Raw genomic sequence first — 19,347 nt, forward strand, 5'->3', positions numbered from 1 at the left:
GGTAGAAATGTATGAGAAAAGTGTGGAAAGTGTGGAAGGAAAACAGGGAAAGGGAAATAGCACTGGAGGTGGAGAGAGGACAGTGTGGTGGTTTTCACATGCTACCACTCCACTGCTCAGCTTGCTGCAGGCTGGCACTCGACCTGAGGGATGCATGAACAGATTTTCACCAGAAAGTCCCAGTTCTCTAAGGGAATGGTGAGGGAACTGATGAGTCATGGAAGCAGAGGGCGCTGAGCGGTAGAACCGTGCTGACAAGAACAGAGAATAAACATGACCTTTGCTGAACTTGTACGGGAATACAAAAACGTTTTAGCATCTTCCAGGACATCTCCTGCTTCACCTTTGGATAGAAAGGTTTTGGCTGGAAGACTGGGAAGAAGCAGAAGGAAAAGAGAAGAGCTGCAGGGGAGCAGAGATTGAGGAGATGGGACAGACTGATGAGACTGATGCCCCTGTCTTCTGTCAGCTACAGTTGGACTCACCTACCCACGGGACCACATGCACCAAACCCAGGTTGCCCTTTTCTGCAAGTCCAGTGCAACTCCTGCGCCATGTGAGTCAGCATAGATTAGTGCACATTTCGTGCAAGCCAGGAGCACGTCAGCTCCATCTTGGACTTGTGGGCAGCAGCACAGCCCCATAGCTGGAAATGGGGCATGTGCAGCCCAGCCCAGATGGAGAAGATCAATGCAGGATCATTCCCTTTCCATATGTTAAATATGATGTCATGACTTTGGTTCATCTCAGTCCTCAGGGCCACATCCTGCCTGCTGGCAGCTTCCACCGTCTCAGTATTTCTGCTTTAAGAATCTTAAACTAGGCGAGGGAAAAAATAGAGAGGAATTTTTGTGTTGAATACATGCAGGTCAATGATTATGCAGTGACAAAAACGAAGCTGTTACGCCATTAACACATCAACATGTGGCCACACCGACAGATCAGTGCAGAAAGGCTGCAGAGCATCTGCCTGAGCTGCCAGGGCACTGAGAGATGGAGGATGTGGGAGCTCCTCAGCTCTTGTTCTACCCCACCCCAACCCATGTTGCTGTTGGCAGCCCTTAGCAGCCCTTAGCAGAAAGGGCTGGGAAGAAGAGGAGGTAAGAATGCAAAGGGACTCAATTCCCTCTGTAATTTCATCCCTAAATGCCACTTAAACACATTTATTATCAAAAGAGCTCAGAGTGACCACAGACCCCAAGCCACAGGGAGCAGAAGTGAAAGCAGCACCTCTGCCACTGCTGTGGCCCCGTGTGTCAGAACGGGGCCAGCTGAAAATTGCCACAGCCGGCATTGCCCCACGCCTCACAGCAAGTGACACCCTCAAAAAGGCCAAACCAAAGCTGAGCAGCAGAGGCAGCCCAGGGTGGGGACAGAAGCCCATTGCTATTTTTCCACTTGTGAACAAATAAGCTCCTATTTTATCATCAGCACTAGGGAGATTGTTTCATGAACCGGGACAAACTCCACACTTACGTTTCAAACTCGTCAGAGCTGCAAGTAGCAAAAAATAGACAGGTTTTAGTGGGAAAAAAACTTGGCAAGAGGGTGGTGGGGAAGAAGGATCAGAACAAATTTAAAGAAAGCAGGGAAGGAGTTCCCTTGCCCAAGACTTTCTCTGCACCCACAATAAACCTGGCAAACCTAAAAAGGGAGAGTATGTACAGTCTGTAATTGAAGGAGAGAAAGCCACAGTTAAAACAATCTAAAAAGGCCAAGCCCTGAGAAAGGCAACTCGAATCCCTTATCTTTTGATGGAAAAGAATGTGCTGCCTGAGATTAATGACGTGTTTACCCGAAAGGAAATCGCCGCCCTTCTGAAGCAGCGAGTGTTTGTTCCTCCCGAGTCCCTGTTTTCTGCTCCAGAGCTGATGTCCCAAACCTCCTGTTTAAAGTCAACACACAATACGGCTTCCTGCTGCCATGGGCTCCGGGGGATCCCACCACTAACCCTCTCCCAAAAACCACCCTCCACCGCACCTGTGTATCCTCCCCCAACACCGGCGGAGACAAACCCGGGCTATTTGGATGTCACTTAGGGCAGCAGCAGCCCAGGGCCGGGCGTCACGCTGACAGCTGCCAGCGATCTGGCTGCCGGGCGATGAATCAGCCCCGTGCATAAACACCGCTCAGGCGAGCAGACAAATTAGCCAGCCTGGAGACTGACAGCGCTGTCGAGGGAAAGCCCTCTGGGCGACCTCTTCTTAAATGGCTCAGGGTTTCGGCGCGTCCTGCAGTTCAGCCTGCTGCAGGAGGCTCCTGGAAAGAGGTTTAACATCAGCCAGAGCAATGGTCTGCTGTGTTAGAGGAGACAAGGGGGGACGTGGGATCTCTGCACTGAATACCCTCAGGCGAGCAAGAAAGACCGGAGCAGAAGTACCAGGGCTGCTCTGTTTGAGGAAACCCGAAAAAAGCCTGCTCAGGGTCATCGTCCTATTTACTTATTTGTCCTCTCTGGTAAGTGCACCCCCAGTCTCCTCGTGGAGCTCCCCAGCCATGGGAGCCATCAGATCACAAGCACCTTCTCTCCCTAAAGTCAATAGACCTGCAGTACTGGGTGCTGGCCAACAGCTAAAAATAGCACAAAAGGCAGAATAAACAAAGGGAGTTGCTTAAATCTGTCTCCGATGTTTGTCTTTAGCTAATGGAGCAATTTTCATTTGCAGGATGCTGTCACCTCTCTCAGATCAGGAGGTAGCCTACGCTCCCCCCAGGCTCCCCCCAGCCACACCACATCTCCTGCAGGACTGGACTGGGTGGGAGGAAATGCTAATTTCTGCCCAACTCCCCATGCGCCTGCTTTATCTCTGCCTCAGCTTCTCGGGAAAGTGGAAAACCACTAACGCACACAAGAGCACACTCGGAGCCTGCACAGGTAGCTCCTCATCACAAAAGCACTGCTTAAATAAGGGAAAACCTAGGAATGTGCCTGTGGAAGTAGCTAGTGGAGCCGTTTGGCACTTACTCTGTCTCTACAGCTTGGTGGGGTTTGATAATTTTTTCCCAAAAAAAGCCAAAAAATGAACATTTTCTGCAGGTAGAAATTCTGAAATGCTGGTTAGAAAAAAAGGAAGAGATTTTAACACAGGTGTTTCAAGTTTATAAATTCTACTTATGTTCTCCATTATTTAATGCTAAGCACTAGACTTGCTGTAATATATATAAATCCTTCCATTACCATTTGATTTTTTTATGTGGTATTTGCAGACTGGCTTGTTCAGTGGTATTCAAAGCAGCTAGCGAAAATTATTTTATTCATTGCAAAGAGGACAAGAAGTACAGTGTCCCTTGCTCCATCCTTTTTCTAGGAAAATAGCTTTCATCAATGGGGCATCATTATCAATTACAGAATGGTATTTCTTGGAAGCCATGCCCAGAGTGCCCAGCTGTGGAAGGCTCTGAAGAACTTCTCCAGTGAAAAGCCCTAGGCTCTAGAGTTCAGCATTTAGGCTGAGTCAAGGCACAACAATTGGAGGAAAATGAGTGGCAGCTGAGCAGCAGCAGTGACACACATCCTTTGGACTCGTTGGAGTGACCTTCCCTCCATCTCGGAGCTACTCTGTGTACTGGTTGGGGCAAAGCCCAATCCATGCTGATCAAATCCCCATCCTCCAAAGGAAAGATGATACAGCTTAATCCTGCCATGAGTCTTCTGCCATCCTCATGACAACAGCATCCTATACTCCCAGCTTCCCACATTAAATTATGGATATATTATCCACATGACAGTGGTACTTCAAAAGAAAACTATTCCTTTTGTTGGCTTTTTGATTTTGTGTCTAAAATGACTGTTCTTGTTTTCGGAAGGTTTTTATTATCCTCTATACAACACGCACAGCTACACCTTTAAGTCTGGCTTCGGAATGCAAATCAAACCAGTGTTCGATTTTGGAAAGGTTGAACAAGATGTTGTCACCTAAAAGGATTTTTTGTTTGTTTGTTTGAAACTATTAATTGAATTCTGTGTAAGTCATAGAATACATTTTCCCTACAAAAATCAAATTTTCAATGGATGCATTTTGCCCTTTGAGTAAAAAAGAAAACCAGGAAGAACCACCAAGCCACCATCCTGATTAGTGAGGGTACAACCAGGATAAAATGCCATACTTACGGCCAAAAAAGGCCAAAAATTGTTAACACAAACCAGGAAAGAGGATGAACCGTAGATAAGGACCTATTTCCCACACAGACTTTTCTCTTTAGCCTAGGAGAGGACTGCAAACTAGAAGTGAAGCGGCAGGAGGAAGAATCTAATATCTAGAAATTATCTTAATAAATTAAATCCCTAAATAAGGAAAGCTGATTCAGGGCACAGCTGAACTGTGACTGGAATTAAACATTGGGGGAATTAAAAAAGAGGAGGTAAAGTATCTCCATCATTTGAAAACGATTATGTGGTGGCATCAAAAAAAGAGAGAAAAAAATCAATGCAATTAAATAAAGCTGTCCCATCTAAACACAGCAATGGGGAGAGCAGGAAAGATTGTGGGGTGAAATATATCTTCCTCAAAACAGTGAGTTTTATTAGTTCTCTAGCATTAAACAAGTTGCTGCTGAAGGAGAGCCTACACAGGAGGTTTTATGGGAGGAATGGATAGGGAAAGCCCACATGAAGGAAAAGTCTAGCAGGGAACAAAGCCAGCCGAGGTATTTCAGGATTTATTTACAAGCTCTAGGAAGATGAGCTTAGCATTGCCTTGCAGGGAAACAGCGAAGAAATTAAAGGTTAAATCAATGTGTACAAAACCTCCTGTGTACATCAGGAGCTCTGTTACCTACTGAGGAAGTTTAAACCTGTAACAACCTCAGCAAACCCTCTCCTGGCTCCAGGAACAGAGCTGGGCCAGCCAGTCCCTGACAGCACCATTCAGTGGCACATTTTAGGTTTCAGGGGAGGCAGGACTCTCCTTATCCTCAGCAGCACGTGGCAGAGGGCTGCTCGCTCCCATGGCCACTCAGATGGGGCTGCCTAGAGAAGAGAAGACTGAAGATGAGCACCAGGGGTCTTCCTAGCAACGTGGTTTAATGCAAAAAGGAAGGATACCAGATTGTGCCAAGTCCTCAAGAGACCCAAAACAGCAGGTTTAGGCTGCAGGAAGAAGGGGTTCACCTGAGATAGCTATCACTAGAGCAGGGTCCCCAAGGATGCATCGAAGGATCCATCACTGGAAATTTTTAGGAGCAAATTGGATGCACATGGCATCCATCCCCAGTGCAGCCCAGTAGGTGCAGAAGGGCGGGACCCGCAGACCCTAAGCCCTCCTCCCCTCTTTACCCACCTCCTGAGAGATGCCTCGGGGCGGTAGGCTCGGGAATCCTGCCTGGTCGCGGCAGAGCAGGGTCACAGGGATGCCAGTCCCAGCCCCGGGGTGCAGCAGCTGTGCTGACACCTGAGCATCTGCCGGCAATCGGAACTGCTGCTCCTCGGCACAGTCCTTCTGCTGGATGTCCTCCAGCAAGGAAACACCGTGAAAACCTGCCTACAAACAGGGCAGCAGAGTTGCATCTCAATCTAAATGGGTTGGGTTTTTTCCTCTTCTAAATAAACTGCTTTAAATACCTACTTCAGAGAACCTGGACAGAGTGGGGTAGCTTTCCTCTCACTATCTAAATAAGGCCTCTAACAATGTTATCACTTTCCAAAACACATCTGTCCCGCAGCTCCTAGCCCAGACAATTGGCAGGTAACCAGTTAATAAATGTCTTCGCCAGACTGTTGAATAGGCTGGCCCCAGCTCAAGAGTGATGTCAGGGCCATTCAATGCACTATAACTGGAAAAACCTGGGGAAAGCAATCCCATGTTTTTTAATAAATAAAGAGTGTATTAGCAGCGTCCTGCCTTTATTCACCACGGTGCGTACCTTGTTCAGTAGCAAAGTGGATTTTATTTTTTTTCTGCTGCCGCTCACACAGTGATTTCTACTTGGGATTTGATGCCACTTTCCAGATGTGTCTCAGGCCAGGAAGTCAGCAATCAGCCTGGATAAAGCCTCTGGGATTTGCTGCAGATCATCTTCTGACACACACATCCTTCCTGCACCCTCTCTTATGATATTGGGGCACACCCCTTGTGCCCAAAAATAAAATAAAACAACCCAGAGCCAAGCAGAAGCCCCTGATTGGGATGCTTTGATCACTTTCATATTCAATCTGTAGGAATATTTCTAATTAATTCAGTCCATCAAAGCCCCAGAGGCAGCATTTGAGGGATCTTTACAACAACAGAGTGTCTATATACATAAATGACTTCAACAATTGCAGGTTCCCTGTCTGCTGGAGCAGCTCCAGGCAAAGCTCATCTCCCACAGCTCCTTACCACCGGTACCCACAGGAGAGCATCAGCTCCCCGGCTCGGCCATAGAACATTGGAGGGGGATGAATCCTCCAAAGCACTTGCCCTTGGAGGAATAAATGAAGATGATAAATGAGTTTTCTGGGCTCTGTGTGAGCAGCTTCAGGAAGCTAAAACCCAAGCAGGTGACATGAAGGATGTGGTTTGCATGGAAAATAATCCCAAGCAGAAGCACCCTGACAGCAACATGCCTTTCAAACCTCCCTGCATCCCTGAGAAATGAACTACCCAGATTTCCCAGCCTGAGGAGAGGGGTGTAGCCCCACACAGCCAAGCTCCACGCTAACCCCAGCCACGTGGTACCATCTGCCGCAGAACAGGGGAATCCCAGCCCAAGGGGACACAATTACTGAATTACCAACAAGATAATTTATTTTTCCCCCCACCAGGCATTTAAGAGGCTGTTGTTGGGCCCCTTTTGCTCACATTGTGATTCCTTTCATCTCCCCATCAAAGCACAACCAAATTAACACCAGCCCTCCTCCCAGTGATCCCCCCCCCCCCCCCCACGAGCTCCCACAGCCGCTCTGCTTTAACAGGGCACCTGGGAGCCACTGCCAAAACAGGAAAGCAGGCGCCTAATTGAAAGGGAGTATTTGGGAGTCACCCTACACAAAAATTAGCAGAGATATGCTAGGAAAATAAAAGAGTGGGCATTAACAGACGGCTTATCTTCTTTTTTTCCGTGACTCTAATGCTCAGGACATGAAAAGGCCAAAAAGTTTCACATACTGTTCTGAGGAGCTGGTCACGGAGAGGAGCATCCTCTCCTCTACTTTCACTGCTCCTCCCAAAATAATTCAGGCTGATTTTGAGGCATGGACCTCCATCATTAAAATGCAGACATACACAAGCCAAAACAACCCTGCATTGCCACTATGAAAATTTGTAGCAAGTGGTGGGTCTCTGTTATGTGTTGAGAAGTGGAGCGCTGACCAATTTCAACTCACCTGTATTAGGTTTGCTGAAAACACTAACCTGTGCCTAGGGAGAATGGGAATAAGGATGTCTTCTGTCTGAAGGAAGGAGCACAGGGGTCTCTGTTTCTGGAGGAGGGACTGAATTTTAAGGTGAGCAGCCAGAGACAGCTCAAGGAGGCTGGTTTGCAGACAGAACAGGGAGCCCCTCTCCTTGCTACCCACCCTTGGCAGAGATTCCAGCCTGGGACTGTGACCAAACCCCAGGGGAAGTGCCAGCTGGAGCCAAGGGAGGATTTAGGATTAACTCCAAAAATCAGCGAGTCCCACCCCACCCTGCAGGCAGCTTGTGGAAAGGAGCAAAAGCCCTGGGGGCCAGGCAGAGGGACAGGGTAGCCTGGTAGCAAGCAGGCTGGCAGGCCCAGAGGGTCAGCAGCATCTGGACAAGTGACCCAGAGCACTCCCTGTCTGCTGGAGCCACTCAGCTCCTCCAGTCCCAGCTCCGGGCTGCAGGAGGCTGGCTGGCTCCTGGAGCAGGACTGAGCCACAGCAAGAGAGAGGAAAAAAAAAGGAGAAAGAGCAGCAGGAAGCCCTGCTGAGAAGCCCCCTTTTGTGTAAACATGCTCCATCGTCAGACTAAAAATAAAGGCAAACCACAGGAAGGGAGTGAGTGCTTGGACAATATCCGATTTGGTGTGTGCCTGGGTGTGAGCTGCGGGAACGGGGAGAAGAGCAGGGGACTCCACCCAGCGCAACCACACAAAGGCAGCCGGTTAAGACCTTCAAGATGGACAGGCATTCCTGGAGATTATTTAAATTCAAGTAACTGCTGCTTGGCAGATGTGCAGTCCTTTGGTATGTGCGCAGCACTTGGAAATGTTAAGTGAGGGAAAAGGCTGCCATGGCAGCAGCAGCAAAGGCAGGAGGACTGCGCAAGGCCCATTTTACAGGGTCAAAGACTGAGACCCAAGGCTGCAAACTGAAACCCCATAAACCTGCTGTAAAACAAGGACACGACCCAGACAAGCTGTCAGCTACAATCCAGCTCACAGGTCCAGCCCCCAAAACCACCTCTCCCTGCATGCTGCCCTTGCCTCTCAGTCCCTGCTGCGGCCACAGAACCAAACCGAAAACAACTGCACACTCCTGAGGGCTGTGGGGAGCCCATCAGTGGAACGCCCACCCCAAAGGGGTCTCAAATGCTTCCCCCGGTGCTGGGCTTTGATGCACTGCACCCTGCCATTGTCATCATCTGGCTCTGGAGCTTGGAGCTTCACCACCACCTGCGTGTCCCACCCGCAGGCTCCTTGCAGGAGGGATGCTTTGCTGGTGGGTGCAGTCCCAAGAGACAGGCATCCATTCACCCGTGCGGCGCAGAAAGCGTGCAACACAGCGTGAGGAGGCTCCTTAGAGCCCAGCGCTCACCCTTGGTGCTGACACACCACTCAGAGGCCTTCTGGGGAAATGCAGGACTTGGGAGGATCCCCCCGCCCAGCCTGGAGGGAAACCGCACTCTCACATGAGGCGGCTGTGAAAGCAGAGAAACGCACAGCTCTCCCTGGCCAGCTGCAGGTCCCACCCGGGGGCAGCGCTGCTCGGGGCACTGGCCTTTGGGGCTTGCATCCGGCCACCATCGGCCCGATGTCCCTCCATCCACTGGAAGCCCTCCTCTCCTCAGTCAGCCACGGCTAAACTGCAGCATCTGCGAGGCTCAGCTGCCTCATTTCCCTTCCTTTCTCTATTTTCTGTCAGAAGAAAATGACAGTGCTTGGCACTGGAGGACGTCAAAGACAACTACGTTGGCCTCCACCTGGGCATGTTTCCTGCTGACGTTTGTATTCCTCTAATTCTTGCCTCCTGGTCCTGTGTTCACTTTCCTACCACCAGGTCTCACCTCGAGTATTCGTTTTTCTCTACTATTAGAAAGGTCTACTAGGAGCACAACAAAAATACAACACACTCACACACACCCGGCCCCGTTTCCTTTGGAAAAAAACTTCCTGTGAAACGCAGCTGTTTGGAGCAGGTCACTGGTTTGCTTTCTCTGCAAAACACGCCACAGTAACACAACCATCCTTGCTTCGTTCTCATTTACAAGTATCTGCTGAAACTTTCACAGGCTCTCATTTGGGGCATTTCTTACATGCTAAATATAAAGCGCAAATGCCTTTCCATAAGGCTCTGTCTGACAGGGGAGCAGCTGCTTCTGTCCCCGTGCCACCGTCCTCGCACACCACACCGGCAGCACAAAATGAAACAGCTGCATGAATGACACTTATCAGTGTTATGACTACCCACATGACACCTCCTGCCACCCAGCCCAGCAGCTGAACCACAGCTGTCAATGAAAACTGAAGATCTTTCCTCAAACTCACTTTAGCAGGTCACTTGCAACCCCCCAAGGTGCTGCTGGACACAGAGGAAGCCAAGAAAAAGGTGACACCTTCTGTTTACTCAGCTAATTACACTTCATTATTGCTGGAGTGGCCGCTGTGGCGGCCGGAGATGTGTTTCCCAGCAAACAGACAGAGGGAAGGGAACAGGACTTGAGGTGTGAGCAGGGCTGCAGGTGGGAGCTCTGAACCTCCACCTTGCCTGAGCTGGAGCTGTCACTGCAGGCTGAACTCAGTCTGGGGAAAGTTAGTGGGAGAAGTCCCACTCGTGGCTCCTTGAAACCCCAGCAGTGACCTGCCCTCAGCCAGCTCCCTCCTCAGATGCCCAGCACAGCCCTGGGCAGCAGATCCAGCAGAGTGGATGGCACAGCTCAGTACAGCCAGGGTCTACGTGGTCTCTGGGACACGATCTCCATAACCCAAAGACACAATCCTCCATTTTCATGGGCACAATGCTTAATGCTGAGTTAGGCAGCAGAAGGCTGCAAAGAACACTGCAAACACAGATGCTCTCTGTTGTTAGAAAAACTCCAAGTGAAACATAACAAGAGCACAAATTGAGAGCTCAATCCCTGGGCTTAAACACCTAAATTAATAAGGCATCTTCAATCATGCTCTGGAAACACTCCTTGCAAAATTATGGGTTGTCTCTAAAAGATCAGTACCAAAGGACAGGGGAAACATCTGGAAGCTCTGAACTCTACCTCTGCCGAAGTGTGTGTCACTTCACCATCACACCTAAGGAGAAAGCCCCAGGGAATTAATGCAAACCCCAGGGAATTAATGCCTCCTGACCCCAAAGCAATGAACCCCCAGTTTTACCTGGATCAAGGTGTGTAAAGGACCCAATGACAAAGTCCAGTGTTGAGACAGCCAGCAGGAAGAGCAGCAGGAGCTGGAGCCTGATGATCCACTTCACCCCAGCCAGGTTGATCCCCAGCAGGCCGAGAAGTACAGCCAGGGAAATGCCACGCACTGCCCAGATGTTGCTGAGGCTCAGGACATCTGCAATGGACTCTGCAAAGCCGGTGATGTACATGGCACCTGCAACACACTGAGGCACACAGCTCTGTCAGTGCCCCGCAGGAGAAAAAGGGATCCCCAGCCCCCATGCCGGGCTGTGGGGACCTGTGTTCAGACAGACAGACATTTGTGTCACAGTACAACCTCTAATGTTACTCTGGCCTGCAGGGACTGAGCCTTATTGCTGTAAGACAGCACACTGCCAAGGCAGCAGAGCTGCTGCCTGGGCAAACAGGGAAGGCTGGGTGCTAGGGCCGGCAGCCCAGCAATGTTCCACTGTAACATCTACCCTCTATTAACACTTTAGGAGAAACCACACTGGCTTCTCTGAGAGAGAAAAGGATGAGTCAACTTCTACGTTTCTTCCCTTCTCCTGTTTCTCTGGAGGAAAGGGTCCCAGTTCAACACCTGCCTGAAGAACAGCAGCTTGTTTCCCCCTTCACTGCCTCCCAGGGGTTATTTTTAACTCGGTGTTTAGTTTGGATGCAAACTCTGACGTTTCACCAGCTCCCTATCTTGCTGGAATGGAGCCTGCACTTTGGAGGAGAGCGCACTGTGTGAGCCATGCCCCCCTGAGCTCCCAGGAACACTGCCTCTTTGCCTTGCAGCAGGACAGGGCACACGCTCTGCTCCGGGTGGCAGGACAGGACACCTGCAGCACCTGCGGCTCAGGCCTCAAACCCCACTGCAGGGCAACAATCCCAAAAACCAGGATGCTTCCCTGCAGAAATTCCCACTTGCTGATATTTCAGCAACAACCCTTTCCAGTGCATGGCACCCCTGGAAAACCAGGTTAGGGCAGACAGCTGCATTTGATATGGCTGGTGTGACCTCGGGTCCTGCAACCCCACCATCCCTGTCTACAGAGGAGGGATGTGCAGCTCCCACATGACTGGAAGGGAGAAAACCCCCACCCAAGACAGCAAGAGCAGAGCAGAGCCCTCATTCACTGCAGATGCCCCACCTTGGACAAACCCAGCACTGATCCTCTGAGGGTGTTCAGGACAACCTGGCTGATACCCGTGAGCTGCAGGATTTGTGTGGTTTTCAGCAATGTTCATGGCATTCATCTGTTTAGACTCAGACATCTACAACTTGGAGATCCTGGAGGATTCACTTCCATCACAGGCAGACACCTAGATCAGGGGAACTACAGCGAGAGTCTTTCTCTGCAGCATGTGACCAGTCATTCCTCACTTGCCCCAGTCAGAGCAGGGAATAGGGAATACCCCATTTCTGGCAGTAGTTGCCTTATGACAGAGCTTACAGCGCTCCCTGAGCATCCTGTAGCAAGGGATCAGCCTGCAGCTGGTGCAGAGCACGTTGGGCAGAAAGCACAACTGAGAAGGGAAAGGCATCAGCAGCTTTCAGGAGCAGGCAAAGAGATTTTAAGTGAGTTGCCAGCTCCCAGCCCACAGCCCCTGTGCACACGGGATGCCAAGCCAGGGGCCAGGGCTGCTGCAGCCCAGCTTTTATGACCCTCAGGACAGGCTGCAACCTGATTGCTTTCCCAGACGGGGTCCTCTCAGAGAGCAAGAGTGGAAAATATGACAGGAAGGATTCTCATGTGTGGCCCATTTCCATATCTTGGCTTGTAACTGAGTTCAGTTTGTATTTTATGGACACTTGCTTTTAATCTGGAGTGAAAGGAGAAGAGGGGATTATTTTTGGTTTGGGGGCTGTTAAGGGGTTTTGGATATTGCTGTAAGCAGTCTGTTAAAAACAAACCTCCATAAAAATGCTTCTCTGCTCACCACATTTTATACTATTCATAACATCTTTATGGGGGGAGAGGGTTAAGTTACTGCAGGTTTAAGTGATTATTTTCCATTCTTTATGCATGTGTATTTTTGTGCTTCACCACCACAAACAGCTCCTTAGGATCTTTCAGAAAACCCAGAACTGTGACTTTTGGCTCACAAGAAGTCATTAGCTGTGGCCCTTACCCCTGCCCAGCTCTCCTCCCACACCAGCTCCACTTCTGCTGGCTCCCACAGAGAAGCAGCCAAGGCTTGCCCGATCCCTAAGGGCATGTGGAGCACGCCAAGGCCAACCTGCCAGTCCACAGCCACTCACTGAGCTTGGCTTGGCCACCCTGACCTCTCCTGCTTCATTTAATTTCAGTCTCTTGCCAGCAAGGGCATGTCCTGGCAATGGGGGTAATTTGGGATGGGAAGACATGTCCTGCATGGCTTGTCCAGACACTCAGCTCCTCCACCAGAGTGACCCATGCAGAGGCTTGCTCCTGGGAAGCAGCATGGGGCTGACTGTTCCCCATGGTGCTCTCCCATGTTGTCCAGCACAGTGGAGCATTACTCAGATTTTACCTGAAACACTACTTTCTGCAGCAGGACAGCACAAGATTAATATCTGCATTGCAAAGCTTCCAAATTTTCTTCAAATAACTTTTTAAAATTACCTGGCCAAAAATGTAAAGGAGGCCAATGGTGCCCCCTACTTGACCCCCAAGAACAGTAGAAATCATGGAGTAGACTCCTCCACTTCCAATGCTGCACTTCTCACACACCCCAATTCCAGACAAGACTGTCACCAGGGCAACCAGAATGACAAAGGACACCAGAAACATGCCCATTACAATGCCAGTGTTTCCCTGGAATGAAAAAAAAATAATCAGATTAAGATTAATTCACACCAATCTGCTGGGACAGAAAAAGGACCTACCCACTTCTAGTCACTAGTGATCTATGAATCTGGAGTCATTACAGATTAAAAGAAACACACAGAGACACCCCTACTTGTCTAATTAATGTAATTGATTGCCAAATTTACAGCCTTTATTAGCACCTCTTTGATGAGAACCTGTCTTGTCCTTGAGCCTGGAGCTGAGCAGATCTTTGCATGAGCAGGTTGTGCTCTGTCAATGGGCTCCTCCATGAATCACTGATTTTGTCCTCTGGTTTAAAAGGAATGAGGTCAAACAATGATTCAGCCACCTCAGTCAGGGGATCACTGCCTGTCTGCACGGGTTTAGAATGACATGCTTAAAAAAAACCCCAAAACACTTTCATAACAAAGAGTAGTTTCAAAATTGAACCCCTGGGATTTGCAACAACTGATTTATTAACAGCATCAAGCTTGCATTTTAATTTTTCAGAACATTTACCTTTGAAAGCTCTGATCCTTCCAAACAATGAGATCCCAAAGAACAAAACCCCAAAGGCAACACAGCGTGGAAGATAAATAGCACTCTCATAAAGCAGCGTGCGCCAGCCCTTATCTGCGGGGCGTACGAAGAGAGGCAGGTGGCTCTCGCCCTGCCAGGACTCGGGGGAGTTTTCTGCAGAGGATTCAGCCCCATGGAAAAAAAAAACAACCCTTCCTGCTTGGGGTAAAGGGAGGGCCCCAGGAGGAGCTGCTGCACCCGCCACGGTCTCGCTATGGGGTGAAGAGCAAAAGCCTCTGAGCAAACACAGCTGCAGGTCCCCTTTGGCAGCTTTAAATGCCAGCACAACCCCTTTTTGGGGGGCTCGGTTTGCCATTTATGGTTGGAGTTTCAGAAAGAGAAGGTGCTTAGTACCTCCAAAAGCATTTAAGAGCTCTTCTGAGCTCAGGACCTTCCCACTCTCTCGCACATGGCTGTAATTTATTTTCCAGGGTCAGGAGTTTTCCCTTGTGCTCCAGCCCACCTTCCCCTGCTGACAAATCGCTCAGGCCGGTGCACAGCAATCAGAAATCTCCTCCAGTGCCCAGTGCTTCGTTAACATCTGGCTTCCCTTCCTTTTACTCATATTCCAGGCCATGCCCATATCCCCTCTTTCCAACCTTGCTCCAGCAATGCTCACCTCTGAGGTCATGCTAGCCATGATGGGGTTTTTATCACCAGCACTAAAAGGCTGCTTCCCTGCTCTGGGGTTGGTTGAAATCCCAGATTTTTTTTCCTTTTCTCTTTTTTATGAAAAAAACAAAAACATATCCAGGATGTTGCTATCATCATGAAATCCTATTTTGGTTCAGCATCCTGCTGCCTTTGACAGGGGTGTTATCTGGTCAGTGGGGAACAGAGCCAAGGCTTGCTATAAACACAGCTGTGGTTGGGTCAGCACCACAGCCCACTCCAACCCCATACTTCTTTTTAAAAGGACAATTGTTCTTTTTCTTCAGCTGCTTACCCCAGGTTAAACAGCTAATAAACACAATACGCTTCAGTTAAAAAAAAAACCAAACAAACTAAGCATATGCGAACATTCACTTAGCCTTGGGCTTTTCCAGAAAGGTGGTACCAGACTATGGCAGCAGTTAATGGGCAATCCAACAGAAGAAAGGGTTAACACTAAGACCGAGGGGGAATGCAGGACTCACAGCAACAATAGCAAGCAGAGAAAGTGGGAAGAAAAAGCCACCATTAAACACTGATGCTTATTTATGCATGCGTGCTGGAAGGGGTTCGTGCAGCAGCAATCCCTGTTGAACATTTCAGCAAGATTAGGTCCCCTGGAACTGCAAAGCTTCACCAGCCCCAGCTCCAGCTCTGGAAATTTATAGCAAAAGCCTGACTCTGGGAATAGCTTGACATATGACTGTCCTCTGCCAGGGGATCTCTCTGCCAGCCCAGACTTCTCCTCCCTTCCCTTTCATGCTAGCTTCCAGCTGGTTCAGTTTTTCTTTTATTTACTGGCTTTATTTATATTTGTGTTTGCTCCAGCAGTAACTTGCTTTCAAAGGAGATGTGGAGGAAATAAAATCAGAAGGAAAAGGAAGCTAGAAAATCACCCCAACTTCTCCATTGCGACAAATGCAGCTCCCCTCAACACCTCCAGCAAAGCAATTTTCAGTGCAGAGTGCAAGCATCTTCCTGCTCCTTTTGGAAGGTGTCCACCATGCTTGTGACAACAACTCTGCCTGAAGCTCAAATCCCACCCATCCCTGGGGAAGCATTCCTTCTTCCAAGGGGAAATTTTGAGGCAAAAGACAATGTTTTGCATCAGGAGGGAACAGTATTCCAGGCTCTGACCCTCAGTGAGATACTACTATGGACCCAGCAGTGGAAGATCCTTTCATGGCAATGACAATTTCACCTGACTGAGGATTTCCCATTCAAAAAATCAGGGACTCCGACACTGGTATGTTTGGAAGAAACCTCCTTCAGTGGTGTTGGGATGACAGACAAGTAGCTGTAACTTCACCTGAAAAGTGGTTGTTTTGTTTCAACAGTACAACACAAGGGTGTCCCTGTTCGTTGTCAAGGTTGGTTGTTGTGTTTGCCTTTCTCTTTCTGAAAGCTAAAAGAGGAAACCACTCACAAAGACCACTTCAGCTACACATTTTAGTGGAACTTTTTGAAAGGCTACAAATTACCAGAGGCCATGAACAACATCTATAACGAAGAGCACAGAATCCAAAACGATTGGGTGGTGATGGAGATACAAGGTAAGGAGGGGCTTCTATTCAGACATTCAGCCAAGCCAGCACTCACTCACCACGAGCCATCCTGTCCTCAGAAAAAGAACCACTCCAAAAATGTTGATCATGCAGGAGGTGAAGACCCCATCCCACGTTCCAAAAAGCACCGGCTCCCATACAAACAGCTGGATCTTCCACCAGGGCTCGGTGTGCGTTTGAGATACCTAGAGAAAAGCAAAGCCTGGGGTTTACCTCTCGTGTTTTACAGGCAGGCTGCACAAGTGGTGCCACAGCCAGACACCAGCAGTGGGATGGCCACCAACAGCTGCTAAGATACCCCTTTGCTGCAAATTGTCACTAAAAGGAAGGGCTGTCAGGCTGCTGGGATCCCTGGGCCCTGAAAGAGAGGGCTCCCTGCAATACCCTGTTTATATTCTTGTAGGATAAGCAGCAACAGACCCCCCCTCGGCCTCAGTGAATTAACTCCTATGCATGAACTAAAAACACCATTCAAGGGTCCTTCACAGAGCCTGCAGCTACACACTGTGCTTCTCCTCCTGGCCCTACCAAACACCCTGCCAAGCCAAGCAGGGTCCTCAGTGCACAGGAGAAGATCCTTAGGGGATATGACAAACTAGGCTGGACCATCTTGGACCAACAGAGTAGGTTAAGATGGTCTTCCCATCACAGTCATGTCTCATCAGGACCCTTTGTTTCTCCAGGAGACATGGGACTCTGGTACTTGGGGCACAGTGAGTTTCCAGAATTGCTGGAACCAAGATCTGATACTCCAGGGAAACTGCCATTTTCCTATGGCAACTGCTGCCTCCTGCCCTCTGGAAATCAGTCTCCTCTTTCCCTTTCTAAGTAATACACCTCAGATTTACATAGCAAAATGAAGGGCAGTTTTGCTACTTCAGTCCTGTTCCCTTGTCACAGAGGTGACCAGGAGTGCAGAGACCATGGAGATGGAAATTTGGGAAAGGAAATGGCTCTCTGACATACCTGCTGTGCTTCCTCATGGAAGAGCTCTTGGACATATCCCTCACTTCGGGCACCATTCCGGCTGAACATCGTTTCCTCCACGGTACCTCCACCTGCCCGAAGCGCAGCTCTAACACAACCACAGGCAAAGGTGCTCTGAGTGGAAGGTCAGCTTGGTCAAACTGCTGCAGTGCTGAGTCCTCCGTGGTAGAAGATTCATGGTTTTATTCCAGCTTTACTGTGAAAGCAGGAAAGATGAAATGCATGACTGCTGCTTTCTCAGTCTGCCAAAGCACGAGGCCATTGTCCACACAGTCAACAGCAGCTCGTAGCAGATGCTGAACCAGAGTGACACCACAGCAAGAAGAGAGCAAGGCTCCCCCAGCACCCTCCCAAGCCCTGCTCCCAGCACAGGCTCCACCATCAGCCACACATTTAACAGCCCTTGGTAACCTTTTCCAAATCTATCCCCGGCATCCTGTAGCACTGGTTCCACACCTCCACAGTGTTGTCTGCAAAAGGCATTTCCTCTTTTGGTTTTAAATCTGGTGCCTGGTTATGTCATTGCATGCTCCTGTTCTCCAGTGACACAGGACACATGGATTATTCACTTCCCAGCACCACTCATCACTTCACAGCCTTGATCATGTGTCCTTCAGCTGTACCTTTTGCAGACTAGGGTCCTGCCAGTGTATTCAGTTACCCACAGTCTCCCACACCAGTTGTCAAGAGAGACCTTTTACCTATTCCTCAGTACAGTACACCATGCCTAGGTAAGAGGGCTGCAGCCAGAGGGGAGCAAGACTTGCTCCACAAATGTGGAGAGGGCAGTTTGTCTGGAGTATTGGCTCTCAAGGGACTGGTAATTTGCTGGCCAGCTGAGCCCTCATGCTTACAAGGGTCAACCATGGTCACACAAGGCTTGTACCAATGGCTGGACACCTTACCTGAGACCAGAGACCAAACTAATCGCAGGCACAGGGCAGGAATTTCTGACTCCTCAAGCCTACAAACTATGGAGGCACAGCAACCAAGAGAAATGTGCTTTGCCCATTGCACAGGGACAGTGACATACAGAAACTACTTTGTGTCACTCAGGATTTCTGCACTAGGGTCTGAATGCCTTTCACTGTCCTGCTCTTACTGCTCTACTTTGAAATACCCAATAATAAATAACCAAAGCAGATGCTGCTCCACCACGGTGTTTCAGCTGCAGGAGGTCTCCTGCAGCTGGGGTACAATGGCCAGCACAGGAGGTTTTTCTTTGCCCTGCCCACATGGCCAGTTAAGCAGCACCAGAGCCATAAGAGTTCACTGATGCCCCGCTGCTGCCTCCACTTTTCTTGAAGCAAATAACCCTTCATAATATCACAAATGGTTGCTGTTACAGGGAGACTGGGGCTTCAAGTGGGGCAAAAGCAGCAGGAGCAGATGAAGTCTAAAGAAACAAAGCTCATGTTTTTATTCAAATAGCCACAGTAATAAAAAGTGGAAGAACATACACAACGTGAAACAAGATTAGAACTGAATAGCCATACTCTCCAAAGAATATTCTCCCAGTGCAGTCCTTCCTCAACAGAGACTTCACTCAGTAAAGCACTCACTGGGGTTATCCAAACTCCAGCCTGCCACAGCAGTCCCATCTGGATGTAGAAAAACAAGGAGGCTGCAGCCCTGTGGCCCCTGCTCTCCTAAACCACTCCACCAAGAGAGCCAGAAGGAGATGGTTCCAACCTCTTGCAGTAGCTCAGGGCTGAAGTGACTCCCTCAGTGTGTCTGGTGTGTAACATTACATGGATAGGTTTGATGCACCCACATCACCCATCTGGAACTTGCAAGATGCAGAAAGAAGGGCTGCACGCATCAATTTTAGACCTGAAGCACACCTGAATGTTAGAAATGTTACCTGCCTAGACATTTAAATCCCCTTATCTCTCCATTTCCTTCCTTTTTCTTTGCTTTAAAACCCTTCTCCTGCCCTGTCCTCCGGAGCCCTTTCTGCTCAGCTACTGCTCACCTTGGTGTAAGATCTTCCTCCTCCACAATCACAGGAAATTGCCTCTGCACTACAGCTCCTCTGTGGCATTCCCAACTGCCTAAAATCTTATTACCCAATTCTGTAATTATTTACATCCCACCACAACTCATCGATCCATTGGTCCCTACAAGGCAGCCAAAGCAAACACAGGAGGAGGTGTAAAGCACAGAAGATGGAGCTGGAAAACGTGCCAGGGGGGCTGCTGCACACACAGCTGCATCCCAAACCACGGACATGCAAGTATTTCTGGAGTTTAGGGTCTGCAAGTGGAAAGTCCC

At 49.2% G+C, this 19,347-nt stretch overlaps 1 protein-coding gene across 4 annotated transcripts in view; it reads right to left on the reverse strand.

Moving 5' to 3' along the window:
• Positions 1 to 19,347, reverse strand: part of SLC12A8 (solute carrier family 12 member 8) — a 53,748-nt gene that overhangs the window by 32,784 nt on the left and 1,617 nt on the right. For all 4 annotated transcript variants that reach the window (XM_069021137.1, XM_069021135.1, XM_069021136.1 and 1 more), the window contains exons 2-5: positions 17,053 to 17,269; positions 16,125 to 16,271; positions 13,106 to 13,297; positions 10,486 to 10,717 (exon numbers count right to left, since the gene is read on the reverse strand). In XM_069021137.1, the coding sequence (XP_068877238.1) occupies positions 10,486 to 10,717; positions 13,106 to 13,297; positions 16,125 to 16,271; positions 17,053 to 17,121 (640 nt within the window). In that variant the 5' untranslated portion in view covers positions 17,122 to 17,269. The remainder of the gene's footprint in view (positions 1 to 10,485; positions 10,718 to 13,105; positions 13,298 to 16,124; positions 16,272 to 17,052; positions 17,270 to 19,347) is intronic.

This window comes from Aphelocoma coerulescens, chromosome 7 (assembly GCF_041296385.1).
Source record: "Aphelocoma coerulescens isolate FSJ_1873_10779 chromosome 7, UR_Acoe_1.0, whole genome shotgun sequence".
In the NCBI taxonomy this organism is placed as follows: domain Eukaryota; kingdom Metazoa; phylum Chordata; class Aves; order Passeriformes; family Corvidae; genus Aphelocoma; species Aphelocoma coerulescens.